This window comes from Phalacrocorax carbo, chromosome 11 (genome assembly GCF_963921805.1).
Source record: "Phalacrocorax carbo chromosome 11, bPhaCar2.1, whole genome shotgun sequence".
Lineage (NCBI taxonomy): Eukaryota > Metazoa > Chordata > Aves > Suliformes > Phalacrocoracidae > Phalacrocorax > Phalacrocorax carbo.
The window spans coordinates 16,293,110-16,305,878 of record NC_087523.1 but is presented as its reverse complement, the minus strand read 5'-3'; the positions used below and the strand labels follow the sequence as shown (position 1 = coordinate 16,305,878).

At 43.8% G+C, this 12,769-nt stretch overlaps 1 protein-coding gene across 2 annotated transcripts in view; it reads left to right on the top strand.

Annotated features, from left to right (window-relative positions):
• The window catches only part of NRK (Nik related kinase), a 104,712-nt gene that overhangs the window by 69,110 nt on the left and 22,833 nt on the right, over positions 1 to 12,769 (top strand). For both annotated transcript variants that reach the window (XM_064463216.1, XM_064463215.1), the window contains 6 exons: positions 247 to 378; positions 1,214 to 1,281; positions 2,888 to 3,003; positions 5,885 to 5,982; positions 7,205 to 7,323; positions 11,042 to 11,135. In XM_064463216.1, coding sequence (XP_064319286.1) covers positions 247 to 378; positions 1,214 to 1,281; positions 2,888 to 3,003; positions 5,885 to 5,982; positions 7,205 to 7,323; positions 11,042 to 11,135 — 627 coding nt within the window. The remainder of the gene's footprint in view (positions 1 to 246; positions 379 to 1,213; positions 1,282 to 2,887; positions 3,004 to 5,884; positions 5,983 to 7,204; positions 7,324 to 11,041; positions 11,136 to 12,769) is intronic.

Sequence of the window (12,769 nt, the reverse complement as noted above, 5' to 3'; positions counted from 1 at the left end):
AGATGTATTTACTATTTCTGTTTATTGTACCTTTCACCTTGCAATATTTGTGCCTAACGTGCTAATATGCTGGAAGGGAATAACTTCACAGGGAATAAGATGAGTAGGGCTGTATCCAAATACAATCCTGCTTGTACGTTTACTAAAAATTTGATCTCCCAAACAGAACCATTGACACCTGTTGAGACTGGGACCTGTTATAGAGGCAGGGAAGTACAATTCAACATGTATTTCATTTGTTTCAAGTGTGAAAATTTCCGGGCTAGTAAGGATGTGTACCACAGCAGTTCACTGTCAGATATGGTGACGGCACCACTCAGTCCTGTGCAGGATGATGTATTCTGGAGCATGAGTCCAAACGAAGAACCACCCCCAAAGGTATGTGAAACTCAGGGTGTTTGGCACTGTTGGTGGTTAATAGCACTCCACTCAGTTCCCCTGCACTGTGTAGTACCCATCCTCCGGGCTTCATGAAACCCAGTGGAAAATCTCATTGCTTGTACATTAACTGGGTCTCAGTAATCTAGAAAGAAGGTACGAATTTATAAGCAGGTCAGTGCTCTGAGTTTGTGCATATGTATATAATATCGGCGGGATCAGTGAATGCAGATACGCTGCTTTTATTAGACCAACTATCTGTAGCTGCCCTTTCTGTGAAAAATCTGGCTTGTTGCAGAAAAGCTCATTAGTTTGTGTACTTCAGGTGATGGTGTATTTCTCTTTTAGAGAATTTCTCAGAACAAGTACAAGAATATTTGTGTGGGGATGTGTATGTATGTGCACGCGCGTGTACGTATTTGTTTTTATTACTTCACAGGTGGTGGTGGCGGGGTGTCTCTTCCCCCAGCCCTTTGGTAGCAACATAAGGTAATCCACCACCTAGGGAAAGCTGCATTAAGTGACTGCAGATGCTCTTCCCTGTCTGCTTTAAATATTGACCAAAAATAATGCTGACTCTAGGGAAAGGTGCAAACCACTTGCAGTCTGCACCCTGGTAGATTGCACAGGCTTGGAGCAAATTGGAAGCACGTGCTGCTGACTTGCAGCTTCCAGTACTGATATCATGGAAGGCCTCTCCACAGGTCCCACTGAAGTTGTATTCATTTATGTTGGCTAGTCTTATTTTTTGCATTGATACAGGGTAAGCATTAGGTTTATTAACTGAGTCTAAAATACCAGTAGCAACCTTAAAACATTTGATTAAATCCTTAAGGTTCCAGAAAGGACAACCTCTAAATTTTACAGCAGGGATCAGCCTGGCCATCAGAGGTGCCTTTCAAGGTAAGGTTTTAAGTGTTTTATGTTTATACTAATGCTGATTTATTGTCACTAGGAAAACTAAAGCCAATTTATTAAAAACAAAACCATAACCTCAGTAACACCAACACTGACATGGGTTCATATCTCATTTAATAGCAGTTACAATTATTTTGTCTTTTGAGTCAGTTTGTCCACAAAAATAACTAACCAAACTTCCTGATCTTAAATGTGAAGGAAGTGTCTGAGCCAGCTTCCTTTTAATGATTGACATAAGCGATTTAAAGAGAAACAAGCCTCCTCCTTTTCACGCAAGCTAGTTCTGTCTTCTGGTGGAAAGCAGTATTTTTAATACATAAGTGCTGTTCCATCTGCAATGAGTTGTTTCATGTGGTTCAGCCCATGTGGCATGCCCGAGTGGGTTGCATGCAAGCTGTGTGTCCATTTCCCAGTTAACGGGCAGCACGTTGTGAAGTCATTTAACTTCTTGTGATTTGGTGACGCTTTACTTCCCCGCCACATTGGAGTGGGTGGCTGCTGGAGGTGCAGGTTCCTTGAGATCCAAGCCTATTGGCACGGATGATGGCAGGTGGGAGTGGTGCTGGTCAGGGCTGCCTGGATGCTCTTGCAGATGCTCTACGTCAGCACTGGCTCCATTGGTTTCCAAGGGGAGTTAGATGCCCGGATACTTTGGTGAGCGAGGGTCTGGCCCTAACTCCCTGTATAGGCACTTATAATTGTAGCTTGTGAAGCTTGTGCCTGTAGCTTTGTTTTGCCTGGTAGTAGCTTGAACAGGCAAATACGCTGTCTGTAGGTGTATCTTGACTGTTTTGGCAGTCTGCCCTTAAGGCTAGTGTACTTTTTCATATCCCAGGAGAAAAGACCAAGGATGCAGAGAGCTCAGCGATAAAGGGTATCCCCCAAAGGATGACTAATCAGGGAACATAATGCTGTGGGAAATGAGAGTTGGAGAGATTTGGAAGGGAAGTAGATTTAGCTGACATAACAAAATAATGTGCAGCACTTCTGATGAGCCAGAGTCAGAAACATCATCTGAAATAACTTTTGAGTGAAGTCAAGCCCTAACTGCTCTCTACTGAGGAATTATAGGAGGCAAAGTGGAAAAGAAACAGGTAAGTAAACCACAGTGTTACAAGTGAGTGGCTTCTGTGCCTGGTTTTCTGGGTGAGCTGCGGTTTTACTTCACAAGTTTGTTTCACTGTCCAAAGGAACTGTGTTCCTTTCTCCGTTGATAAGTGGGTGATGATATATCTCCTGGGAGGGTACTGGAGCAGGTTTCATTATTTGTAAAAGCCATGAGATTTTGGAATCAGGAGTGACACAGATCTGAAGAGGCCAAGGGAGAAGTACATATAGTAGGATATTTTGTAATATCAGGGAATCTCTGTAATCTCCCAGAATGACTGCCCAGAGGAAGCTGTCCCCTCCATGTTCTTCTGTCACTACTAGGTGGCCCTGCTTGGAGGAGCAATGAATATAAAGTTTGTGTTTATCAGTATTACATCATGCAGTAACAGCAAGGAACTCGATTCAGTGGCCTAGGAGGTCTGTTCCAGTCTGTGTTCCTGTATACAAGATAGTCTGATCTGCTTTTTGTCTTTCTATTTAGTAACACTCATCAGTCATCCCCTGGGGGACATGCTCTGAAGTTAAACAGCAGCAGCAGCGCTCCTGGCAGCAAGCAGTGGGAGATGGGATCTCATCAGAGCAGCCAGTCCACCTCAGGTGATTCCTAAGTCAAAGATTCATCAGTCAAAACGTGCAAAATTCCTGTCACATGAAACGAGCTTCTGCAGTATGTCAAGTGCTGCACTGCAAATGGGATGGGTTTTGTTCAGTGATGTCTTCTAATGATAGGCTTTTGAAAGCCCTCTGGATTTTATGGTTCCATGCTGCTAAAATATAAACACTTCCTCTTTTGAGTGAAAAAGTGACGTGAACATATATCTGTATAGAAAATTTGAATTGCTTCAATTAAGAATTGAAAAAAATAACTTCTGTTACGCTTACTGACACCATTGAAACTCAGCAGAGCCATTACAGACGTGCAGATGTAATTCAATACTAATGTGCACCCATTGGCATTTTTTTGCATAACCGTATGCTGCTTTTTTGCATTGCCTAGTGATAAGATGATACAGATGAGCAGTTGCTGTACACTAATATTTCTGCACTCTAATAATGTACTGGCTGAAGGAAGCGTAAGGCTCTGTACAGCCCCTTATGAAACATTCCTCCAATATTCTTTTATTTGCAGAAAGGTAGTGGAACTGAACAAAAAAAAAAAGGCAAAAGAAGTTAAAAGGTAGAGATAGTCTCATCCACTTTAAGCAAAGTGCAACTTTGTAAGCTATCTTGGTTTCGCTGGTAGCGGTGTAGGAACGCAGCGGGCTTGCTCATGGTTGTGCAGGTTTTTTTGCAGTGCAGACTCTGGTTCCTGAGGAGGCACGACCTGAGATTCTGGCAGATGGGGACATGGAACAGAAGTGGACAGCTTTATTCCTCTATTATTCCTAAGGGCAATTTCTGTGGGTCAACTGTAGGGCAATTTCTTGTGTAGCTTCTTTCAAAGCAGTGGTGTGTTACAATGCTTTGCATCCAGGTTAGCTGCTAAAGATGGGGACGTGGGGAATCACACCCAATGCAAAGCAGGGTGGATGCTAAAATTGTTCTGAAACCACACCAGTGAGCTGTTGAGGTCATTTATTTTTAAACTGAGGCTCACGTCGTTAATTTGCAAGCCCTTGATAAATTAAGAACAAATTGCTTATTTATTACACTTACACAATCAAGCCAGTTCTGCTTTCACTAACTGCACACAATAGGAAGCTTTGCTTCAAGAGAAATCCAAAGCACGCTTTAAACTGCTTGGGTTTTGTTTCTTTTTGCTCTTATGTCATTTTGTGTTTGAATAACAGCATAGAGATGAACAATGTGCAACAGCCCAGCTCAACTTTGCAAGGTCTGTGTGATGTGTAACTCCTGTGCTATTTTGGCATGGGGAAATGAAAACCTCACCAGCAATGGAAAGAATAGAAAACCACCCTTGTGGTTTAAACTGTCTCCTTGGGTTCTTAAGTGTCATTAAATTACAGCTAGTCCTGGCATATGGTGTTCCAGAAAGAGTTTGTTGCTTTCTCAAACCCACAGGGATAATGAATTGGGCAGGAAAGGGCTATAAATACTTTGAAGCTAATACTTCTGCTGAGTTGCTTTGGTACTCATTGACCAATAAGGAATTTTGAATCTTAAAAGCTTTGCAAAATGCATGAATATATGAAGCCGTTGTGATAAAGCTATCTAAATTACCAGATAGAAATCCTGATTTGTGTGAGCTTGAATTCCCCTCACTTAACTTGCAAGGGGTCCTGTTGGTAGCAGTGGGATAGTAATGGGAGAAATTGCTGAACGAGATAGACATTGAGCTGGCTACTGTGTCCCAGTGGCGGGGTGAGGGCACATCTGCTTTCCCTCCCTTCACTTGCATCAGGAATTATGTACAGAGACAGCATCTCTCCAAGGCTGCTTTTGCTTTTCCCAGGTAGCTTTGTGGGCAGTGGGGGCACTGAAGGGAAGATTCACTTATTTACTTGCAAGCATCCCTCCTAACAAGGCATCAGCACATGGACACGGACTCCAGCTCCTCCAGTCCTGTTTGCTTGGGTATTCAATAGCCGTGCAAGCGTGGTGGCAAGTGTAGGTCTCCAAGCCGCCTGGGAGGGAAGCAGAGTGCCACAGCTTCCTTGCTGACCTTGGGCAGAGTGTCATGAGGTGCCACCCGACACTGAGTTGGCCCGCGGCAGAGGCCAGTTCTCTCCGCAAAAATGTGGTCTGTTATTACCTACTTCCCCACAGTGTGGAGTGGAAGTGGGAGCTGAGAAGTGATGCTCCGTGTGCCCCAAGGGAAGTAGGAACTGGAAGATGGTTCTCCTTGTGCTGCCATGGAAAGTGGTGAATCCTCTTCTGCTTTTAGCTTGACCCCCTGCTCATGAATGAAGTTTAGTGCAGCTGTTTGCCCCCAGCCCAGTTGGGTTTAGAGAATCAGATCCTTAAGACTGTTTTTGTGCAACAGTTTTATGAAGGCCACATTTTGGGACCGTGACTTTTGCTCGTGAAAATGCGCATCAGGGGCCTAGGCTCCTGTTCCCTCTCCCTGACCTCTGTCTGCAGTCACAGGATTATAGCTGGGGGGCACCTTCAGTGCTGGAATATATCCAGCAGTTGCTGATATGATGAGCTGTCTCTCCTCAAGATGAGGATCAGAGGAAAGGATTAGCATGCCCTCATCCTTTTCCCTTGCAAGCTGCCTTCCAGTCCATGGATCTGTTGCTGGTGCGTAGTGGGAGTATGCTGTCAAGGTTTTGGTCTGCTTGTCTCACTCTTGCAGCATTAAACTGCACCAGGATCTATTTATATACATAATATTGTGGCATCCAGAACCACTGGGAAATGAGCGAAAAGATTTCCCTTTGCAACAAAGAGAAAAAAGAAGTTTGTCAGCAGAGGCTGGTGTCTGCTTTGAGTGGTAACTATATGTGCTTGACTTTACTGGTCTCTTCTCTCACTCTGCTGCCCGTGCATTTAAAAAGGAAAATTTTGTTTTCAGGGAATCCAGGACCGGCCAAGGCAGAGAACCCTTTGTCCCAGAACCACTTGCAGCTGCATAAGAAGTCTGGCCTGGATGGGAAACTTTTTCAGATTGCAGTAGGTTCTTTTAAATCTGCTTATATTTTTTATTTGTTCATACTTTTCACTAAGGCATGTCTATGCAGACAGCTCCACTGTTGGTGCTCGAGTTTGCTAGCTAATGAGTCCATCCGAGAGGCTGTGTGGGGCTGGCTCAAGCTTACTGCCGCATTAATGTATCTCATCAGCTTTCGGCCCAGGTCTGACTTGTGTCCAGCTCAGGTTGTCAGCAGAGAGTTCAGTTTTCCTGAACCTGCCTGATGATAAATCTTTAGAAAGGAAGGGTATGTCTTTAATATTTCAAGAAGTCATCGATCACTTGTCATGCAACCCAGAAGTCCAGAATACGCGCTACCAGGCTGTGACACACTCAAGACTGTCCTGGCTCTCCATTTGCTGACATGCTGCTGATGGAAAGGGTGATTGCTGCTCCTGTGTCTTATTTACTGAGGCACTTCTTTTCCTTAGTGGTGTTTTGGGAGGGAGGAGAGGGATGCCTGTCAGGCAACTGGAGCTCACGGTGCCCTGTGCAGGAGCTCGTATGTGGGATGCTTGGCATTTTAAAACTTCTCAGGCAGGCCTGGGTGGCTCCAGGGGTTGCAGAGCAGGGCAGCAGGGGACATCCGCAGTTTGCTGGAGTCCCCAGCCCCCCGCGGCTTGTCAGGGACCAGAGGTTCGAAGAAAACTCTGCATTTAGGCCGTGGCCAATAATGTGGGAGGCCCGTATACAAGCTCCCGTAGGACTGGGGTGTCCGACTGCCCTGTGGGTGTGAGCCATGGCTGTGTTGGTCTTGCCTTTCCAGCCCAAAGGTGCTTCGTACCCAGCCTGCACAGGCAGAGCCTGAGCTCAGGCACGGCCCCGCAAGCCTCAGGGTACTCCAGGGCTGGAATGAAACTCAAGCCGGTGTAATCCTTTCGCCCTGGTGCAGAGCACTGCTGCTCTTATGCGAAAAAGGAAGTACTTCTGTGCTCCAGCAAAGTGCGAAGATTGACTCATAAACGTTTGAGATTCAAAATAATGTACTGACTAAAGTTAGTCGCCTTTCACTTTTAGGAAAATCAGGTGTTTTGGCTTAGGTCACTTTCCTGTGTGAAATACCCACTGGTGATGGACCAACGAAAGCATCAACTTTTTTGGTGTGGAATTGACAATAACTGTATTTGCTGGGACAGTAAAATACTGCACATGCTGTTTAGCCCATGAGAGAAAAAAAAAATCAACTGAGTTTTCTTTACTCAGAGTCCAGGCTCCTTTGCTAGGGGAAAGGACAGCGCCAACTCATTATTAAAAGCAGCAGACTATTCCTCATCAAGCGATGAAGTCAGCAGCAGTGATGAAGATGATATGAACCACACAAGGTTGGCTTGATTTTTTTAAAAAAATATCATTATTTTCTTCCTTTGTATTACACACTTCTAAATATCTGGAAAAAGTTGGCATGCATAAATGCTACCTTCCCTCTGAAGGTACTCTTAGTCATTTATGTCGGTTGTAATTAAGCAATTTAATCGCACTATAATGAAATCCCAGGGGTGAATGTTTGCTCCATCAGATGTATGCAGTGTAATAAGCTTTGATGACTTGCTGCCCTGGGACAATGAGGAAATGTCTCGTTTTAACTGAATATCAATAGGTAGTGCTTTTATAGAGATTACTTCACATTGATCTATGTTTAAATGGGATTTTTGAAAGAAAAAAGGAGAGGGAAAGAAAACTGTACATGTTCATGCAAAATACAGGTTATGGTGGCAAAAAAGGCAAACACGACCCTTGTATTCAGATAGTCTGTTCATTCGGGCAGAAAAAATTACCACTGAAAGGCTGATTCCTTCACCAGGGCTGTTTATAAATCAGGGATAGTGTAAGCAGGATTTGGTTTTGTAAAATTTGCCGTATTTTTAATATTATTGTTTTGCATGACTGCAGTGGTTGCCAGATGATGCTGTGGCTTGTACCAAACTGATCTCACCTGAACTGTTTCTCTCTAGCTTTCCAGTTTCTCTTGTTGATTTTGGGACTGACATCTTGTGGTGTTTTACCTGTCATGCAAAATGTGTATTCTGCTGAGAAATAATGGAGTGTGGATGCTAGTCCAAGTGAAAGAGAGCCAGGCGATCAGTTGGCCAGCCCTGCTGTTCAGAACAGCAAACAGAATTATTTTTTTGGTATTGCTTGCAAAGAGACTTCAGCTTAATTCAAGTTCTAGGATTTACTTTGAAGTGCATGACAGGGCTACAGAGCTCTCTGGGATGGGGCTCTTGCTCTTCTGCACATGCAGTTTTGTCAGTCTTCAGGAAGAGATGCACAGATTTGTAGCACTGTTGGCAAACTATTTCGTTGGCCTGGTACCAGTCCTTTCCCTGTGCTGCTCTGAAGAAGGTAGAGTTTTTGCATCTGCATATGCTCCTGATTTGCATTTCTGAAGTTCATTTTCAGATTAACTGAGGGATGAGGAGGGAGAATGTTAAAAATCTTGTAGCTTATTCAGTGCACCTGAAACACCTGTCTTTTTACTGTAATGCCTTTCTTCTCTTACTGCTCCTCTTCCAAACGACCTTATTCTGATCTGTAAAAAGTTTTATTCACTCTAGGTCATAGAATTCATCCTAGAGCTCAGAAAGTCTCTACATAAAAATACGGATTTGCCCTGTAGAAATTACTTTGCTGTGTAAGTGTTAGATTGCTGTGATAGTTGCATGTGGTAACAATTTGAAGGAGTGGTATCACTGCCTTTGGAAATCTGCATGTGTTATTTGCATCTCTTCTGTGTGTGAGATCCACCGGCCCCTAGAGAAGTGGAATGAGCAAGATGATCCCTGTCAGGTTTGCCTTCCTGTGCACACAGCCACTGCAAGAACTCCTGTAAAATTAAAAGTATAATCTTGTCTATTAACAAAGTCCCTTCACCTCAACTGAACATCATTTATATTAAGAGATAGATACTCTGGGAAATACCTCCTGATTACTACCAAGTAAATAGCAAAAAAGACAGTGATCAAAGTGAAGGGAGCAGCCAGCATTGAAACTTTGCATATTCTGGATAAAGTGAAGGTTTTAGTTTTTCTTGCTGCCTAAAGCACGTGAATGCAGGACATGAAGCCCCTTGCAGTCTGCAGGAGTATTTCTGTGCGGGCTTTGGCTGAGACACCTTGGGCCAAGTCTTTGTTGGCTGTTGAAAACAGTCTGTGTTTTCTTGTTCTTGCCTGGGCTGTGGAACAGCTTTTGATGTCCACGCTCCAGCTTTCATGGAGGTGCCCAATAGGACTATACCTGGGTTATGCATATATGCAAGAGAAAGAGCTTCGTGTTCTCTTGGACGAACCCTGTTAACCACCCTGAGAAGGCTCATTTCTGAGGAAGCCAGTACTAAGGGCAGCTGTCTTTCACCAGTAAAACAACTTCTGCTCTTGTTTTTCTTTTCAGTGAGATGAGCCAGAATTCTTCCTCAGGCACATCGAGTTTTTGTTTTAGGGATGTCAGCGTATGTGATCGAGCATCTTACCTGCTTGTATAGGCTTTCTATTCCATTGACGCTAATTTCTCCTGCTTTTCTGAGAGTGCTTCCTCCAATGCCTGCAGCATTCACAGTCCCCCTAATACACTGAGTTTCCTGGGACTCATTTTGTGTAGTTCAGTTTCCTCTCCCTGCTCTTTGTATGCTGTTCCCTACCAAAATTTGAACAAGGTGGATGCAGGTGTGTGCTTGGCTAGGAATGACTTTCTCCCCCTAATAAGCGGGAGGTTGACATCATTTAAGATCAGCTGCTGCTTGCTTTCCTGGTAAGAACAGGTCCTCACGCTCACCATTGTTCCTATTCCATATCTTGCCATTCCTTCTAAGTTTAGTATGCAAATATTTATCCCTCCCATAGAAGGGGGGGACAGACACACATGACTCAAAACCAAAAAATAAACAACAAAAAAAACCTCAAAAACTTGTGCTCCTTCACAGTCATCTTAAGTCAGTAGCTCTCTCACCAAACTTTATTTGTTATTGCAGTAGGCAATGTTTTAAAAAAAAAAAATCAAACCAACCCTTTACACTGCCCCAGCCATTGTGGTGTTGCTTTTCACATCAGCATCCTGAATCCAGTTGGTTTTATAATTACTGGAAAGGAGGCAGAAACGTAGTAGGCTTACAGTAATAAAAATAAATGAATATAAATAAATTACAGGAATAAATCAGTAACGTGGGGTGGAAATGCACAGAATTGGGGCCAGAGCCTTGCTGACAGAAGTGTGAGGCAGTTCCACTTGGGTGAAAAAGTTTAAAATGCAAAGATACCGCTGGTTGTGTAGGAAGCAATAGCATGCTGGGGTGTGTCACAACAGATGCTTGCCTTGCTCTTACTGTTTCTTTAGGTATCTGCTTTTGGTCACTGTTGAAGATGGGATACTGGGCTAGGTGGGCTTTTGGCTCCAGCCAGTCCAGCAGCTCCTACATTCTCTTGTCTCTATGTGCACTGGGCAACGTTTTCTTTGTTTCTTTGTATGTAAGGTGAGGATGTCCATGTTTCAGGGACTGATTCACAGTATGAAATTCCAGTGGAACAAGCCACAAAAGTTGTTCCACAAATGTCCCAGCAGGCACTGGCAGAGAGGTCCCCGATACCAGCATGTAGGGGAGCAGGGGCTCTCCCCCTTGCACGTGCACCTGATGCTCTTTCTCTGGAGAGCAGGGTGGTCACAACTGTACCTTGGAGTGTAGTGTACAAGGGAAGACGGGAGAAGTTTTGAAGTAGACGCTTCTGAAATGACAGTTTGAAGGACCAGCTCTTGCTTGCCTGAGCTATGCAGTGTCTGAAAAATGATGGGTGAAATGCAGGGAGATGAAGGGATGCTCTCCATCGAGCTTCCTGCCGTGCGTGAGTGGTCTTTAGGCTCAAGCCCGTTCAGGCACATCCACACACTAATCAGCTTGCTTTTGTACAAGAACCTTTAAGTGTAACTAGTGAATGTTAATTATGCTCACTTTTGAACATGTATACGTGGGGGTGTTTGCTTTTTGCTTTTTGGGCTCTTTTTTTTTTTTTCCCCCTGAAGTAGTTCTGTTCATTAATTGAAGTTTGTTACCAGGCAACTGCTAAGCAGCAGAGTGGCAGATTTCTCAAGGACAAGAGTACCAGATGGAATTGAACTGAAACCCCAAAGCACCGTCGCAGAACAGAAGGTAATTTGGCCGTTTGTAAGGGGGTGGGTACAGCGGGGGGCGTCAGATCGTTAATGTGCATGATAAACGCTGTATCCATTTCTTCTTGGCAGCATTTTCACTCTGAAGTCCTGCTCTATCATTGCAAATTATAGCTATAAGCCTTGAAAAAACTGTGTAGTTTCAGGTTTTGTGCTTCCTATAAAAATGCTTACAATTAGGTATGAAATTGCGCTTCTTTGCCCTTGTTACTGACCTGATAGTAGTTTCTGATGGCAACATATTTCTTGAAGGCACTGGGCAGGTTGCAGAAAGCAATACTGTTGATTATTGTTGGTGTGCATTGTTGCTATTTTTAGAAATCTTGACCTTTTTTATTCCAATTTAAAGAGAACTACCTCCTACTATTTAAAATATTACCAGAAGAGGGGAAAACCACTTCATCTTTCCCTACTGGCTTAGCAAAAATACACGTCTTCTCGTATGTCGTGTTGTGGTTACTCCCCAGCTGTAGTTTCTAGTAGAGACTTCGAGTCATGTGGATTTTCCCCTGTGATAAATATTAGTGCAGAAAAGACGAAGACAGACAAAGCAGAACAATGTTCTTTGTGGTTGAAAACAAAAAAAAAATTGCAATAATAAGACTTGCACTCAGCATCAGAGCACTTCTCACATATTACTGAGTGTACTCTCATTTCACAGATAGGGAAAATAAATTGCTGTGAAACTGGTGTTTTTCCCAGAGCTGCTAGCGTGAGCTGTGGCAGGGCTAGGAAGAAAAAGGAGTTTTCCTTACCTCTGGTGTGATTTCTAAGCTTCAGACCAGAGTGGCATCCTTCCTGACTGGGGAGGGAGTCCTTCTTTGCCTTCCTCCCACCACCCTCAAGGAGAAATGACCCTGCTTCAGACAGGGAATTATAAATGGGGCAAACCCAGTATTTTTCTGTGGCAAAACCAGCCCAGTGCTTTCCCTTTCCCTTTGATAACCTGGCGTTGGAATTAGGCTGCTTGAGGAAAAGGAGAAGAATGGGGTCTTTGAGGCTCAGAGTGAGGATGAGAGAGGATGGAAAAGAGTGGAGGTCATATTTTCTGGTGGGTTTGGGGAGGGCAGTGCAGGAGGGAGAACAGACAGACGACTGCCACCTCTCCTCACAAATCTCTCTGATGCCTTCCAGTCTTCTCCCTCCTTCTCCCGGAGAATTGTATCCATTCTTCCCACCTCTGTTTCACCAACCACAGCCATCATGAGTCACCACAACTTATTCCAACATCCCTTTCCCTGGCCCAGCAGCATGAACTGGTTTGAAGTGGTTAGGGTGTACTGAACTACCCAAATGATTCAAAAGGGGGTTTGGTTCAGTTCAACTGAGTCTGATTCAAAACTGAACAAAAAAGCCCTATACGGGCTTGATTCCCTAATCTCAAATACTGACGTGTGTGTTTTGGTTTGTTTTGGATTTCTAGGCAATTACTTGGCTTTTAAAAGGCAAATGTCTTTTATTTAGAGTTATCTACTCTTTTTTTCTCCATATTTTGGCCAGTGCTCAGAAAAGCTGATCTGATTTCAGTAGGTTGTTTATCAAAGTCAGCACAATGTACAGACTTGCCTTGAATCCAACACACCAGAAGCTGCTTGAGTTTGGTGGTGCTTTTTG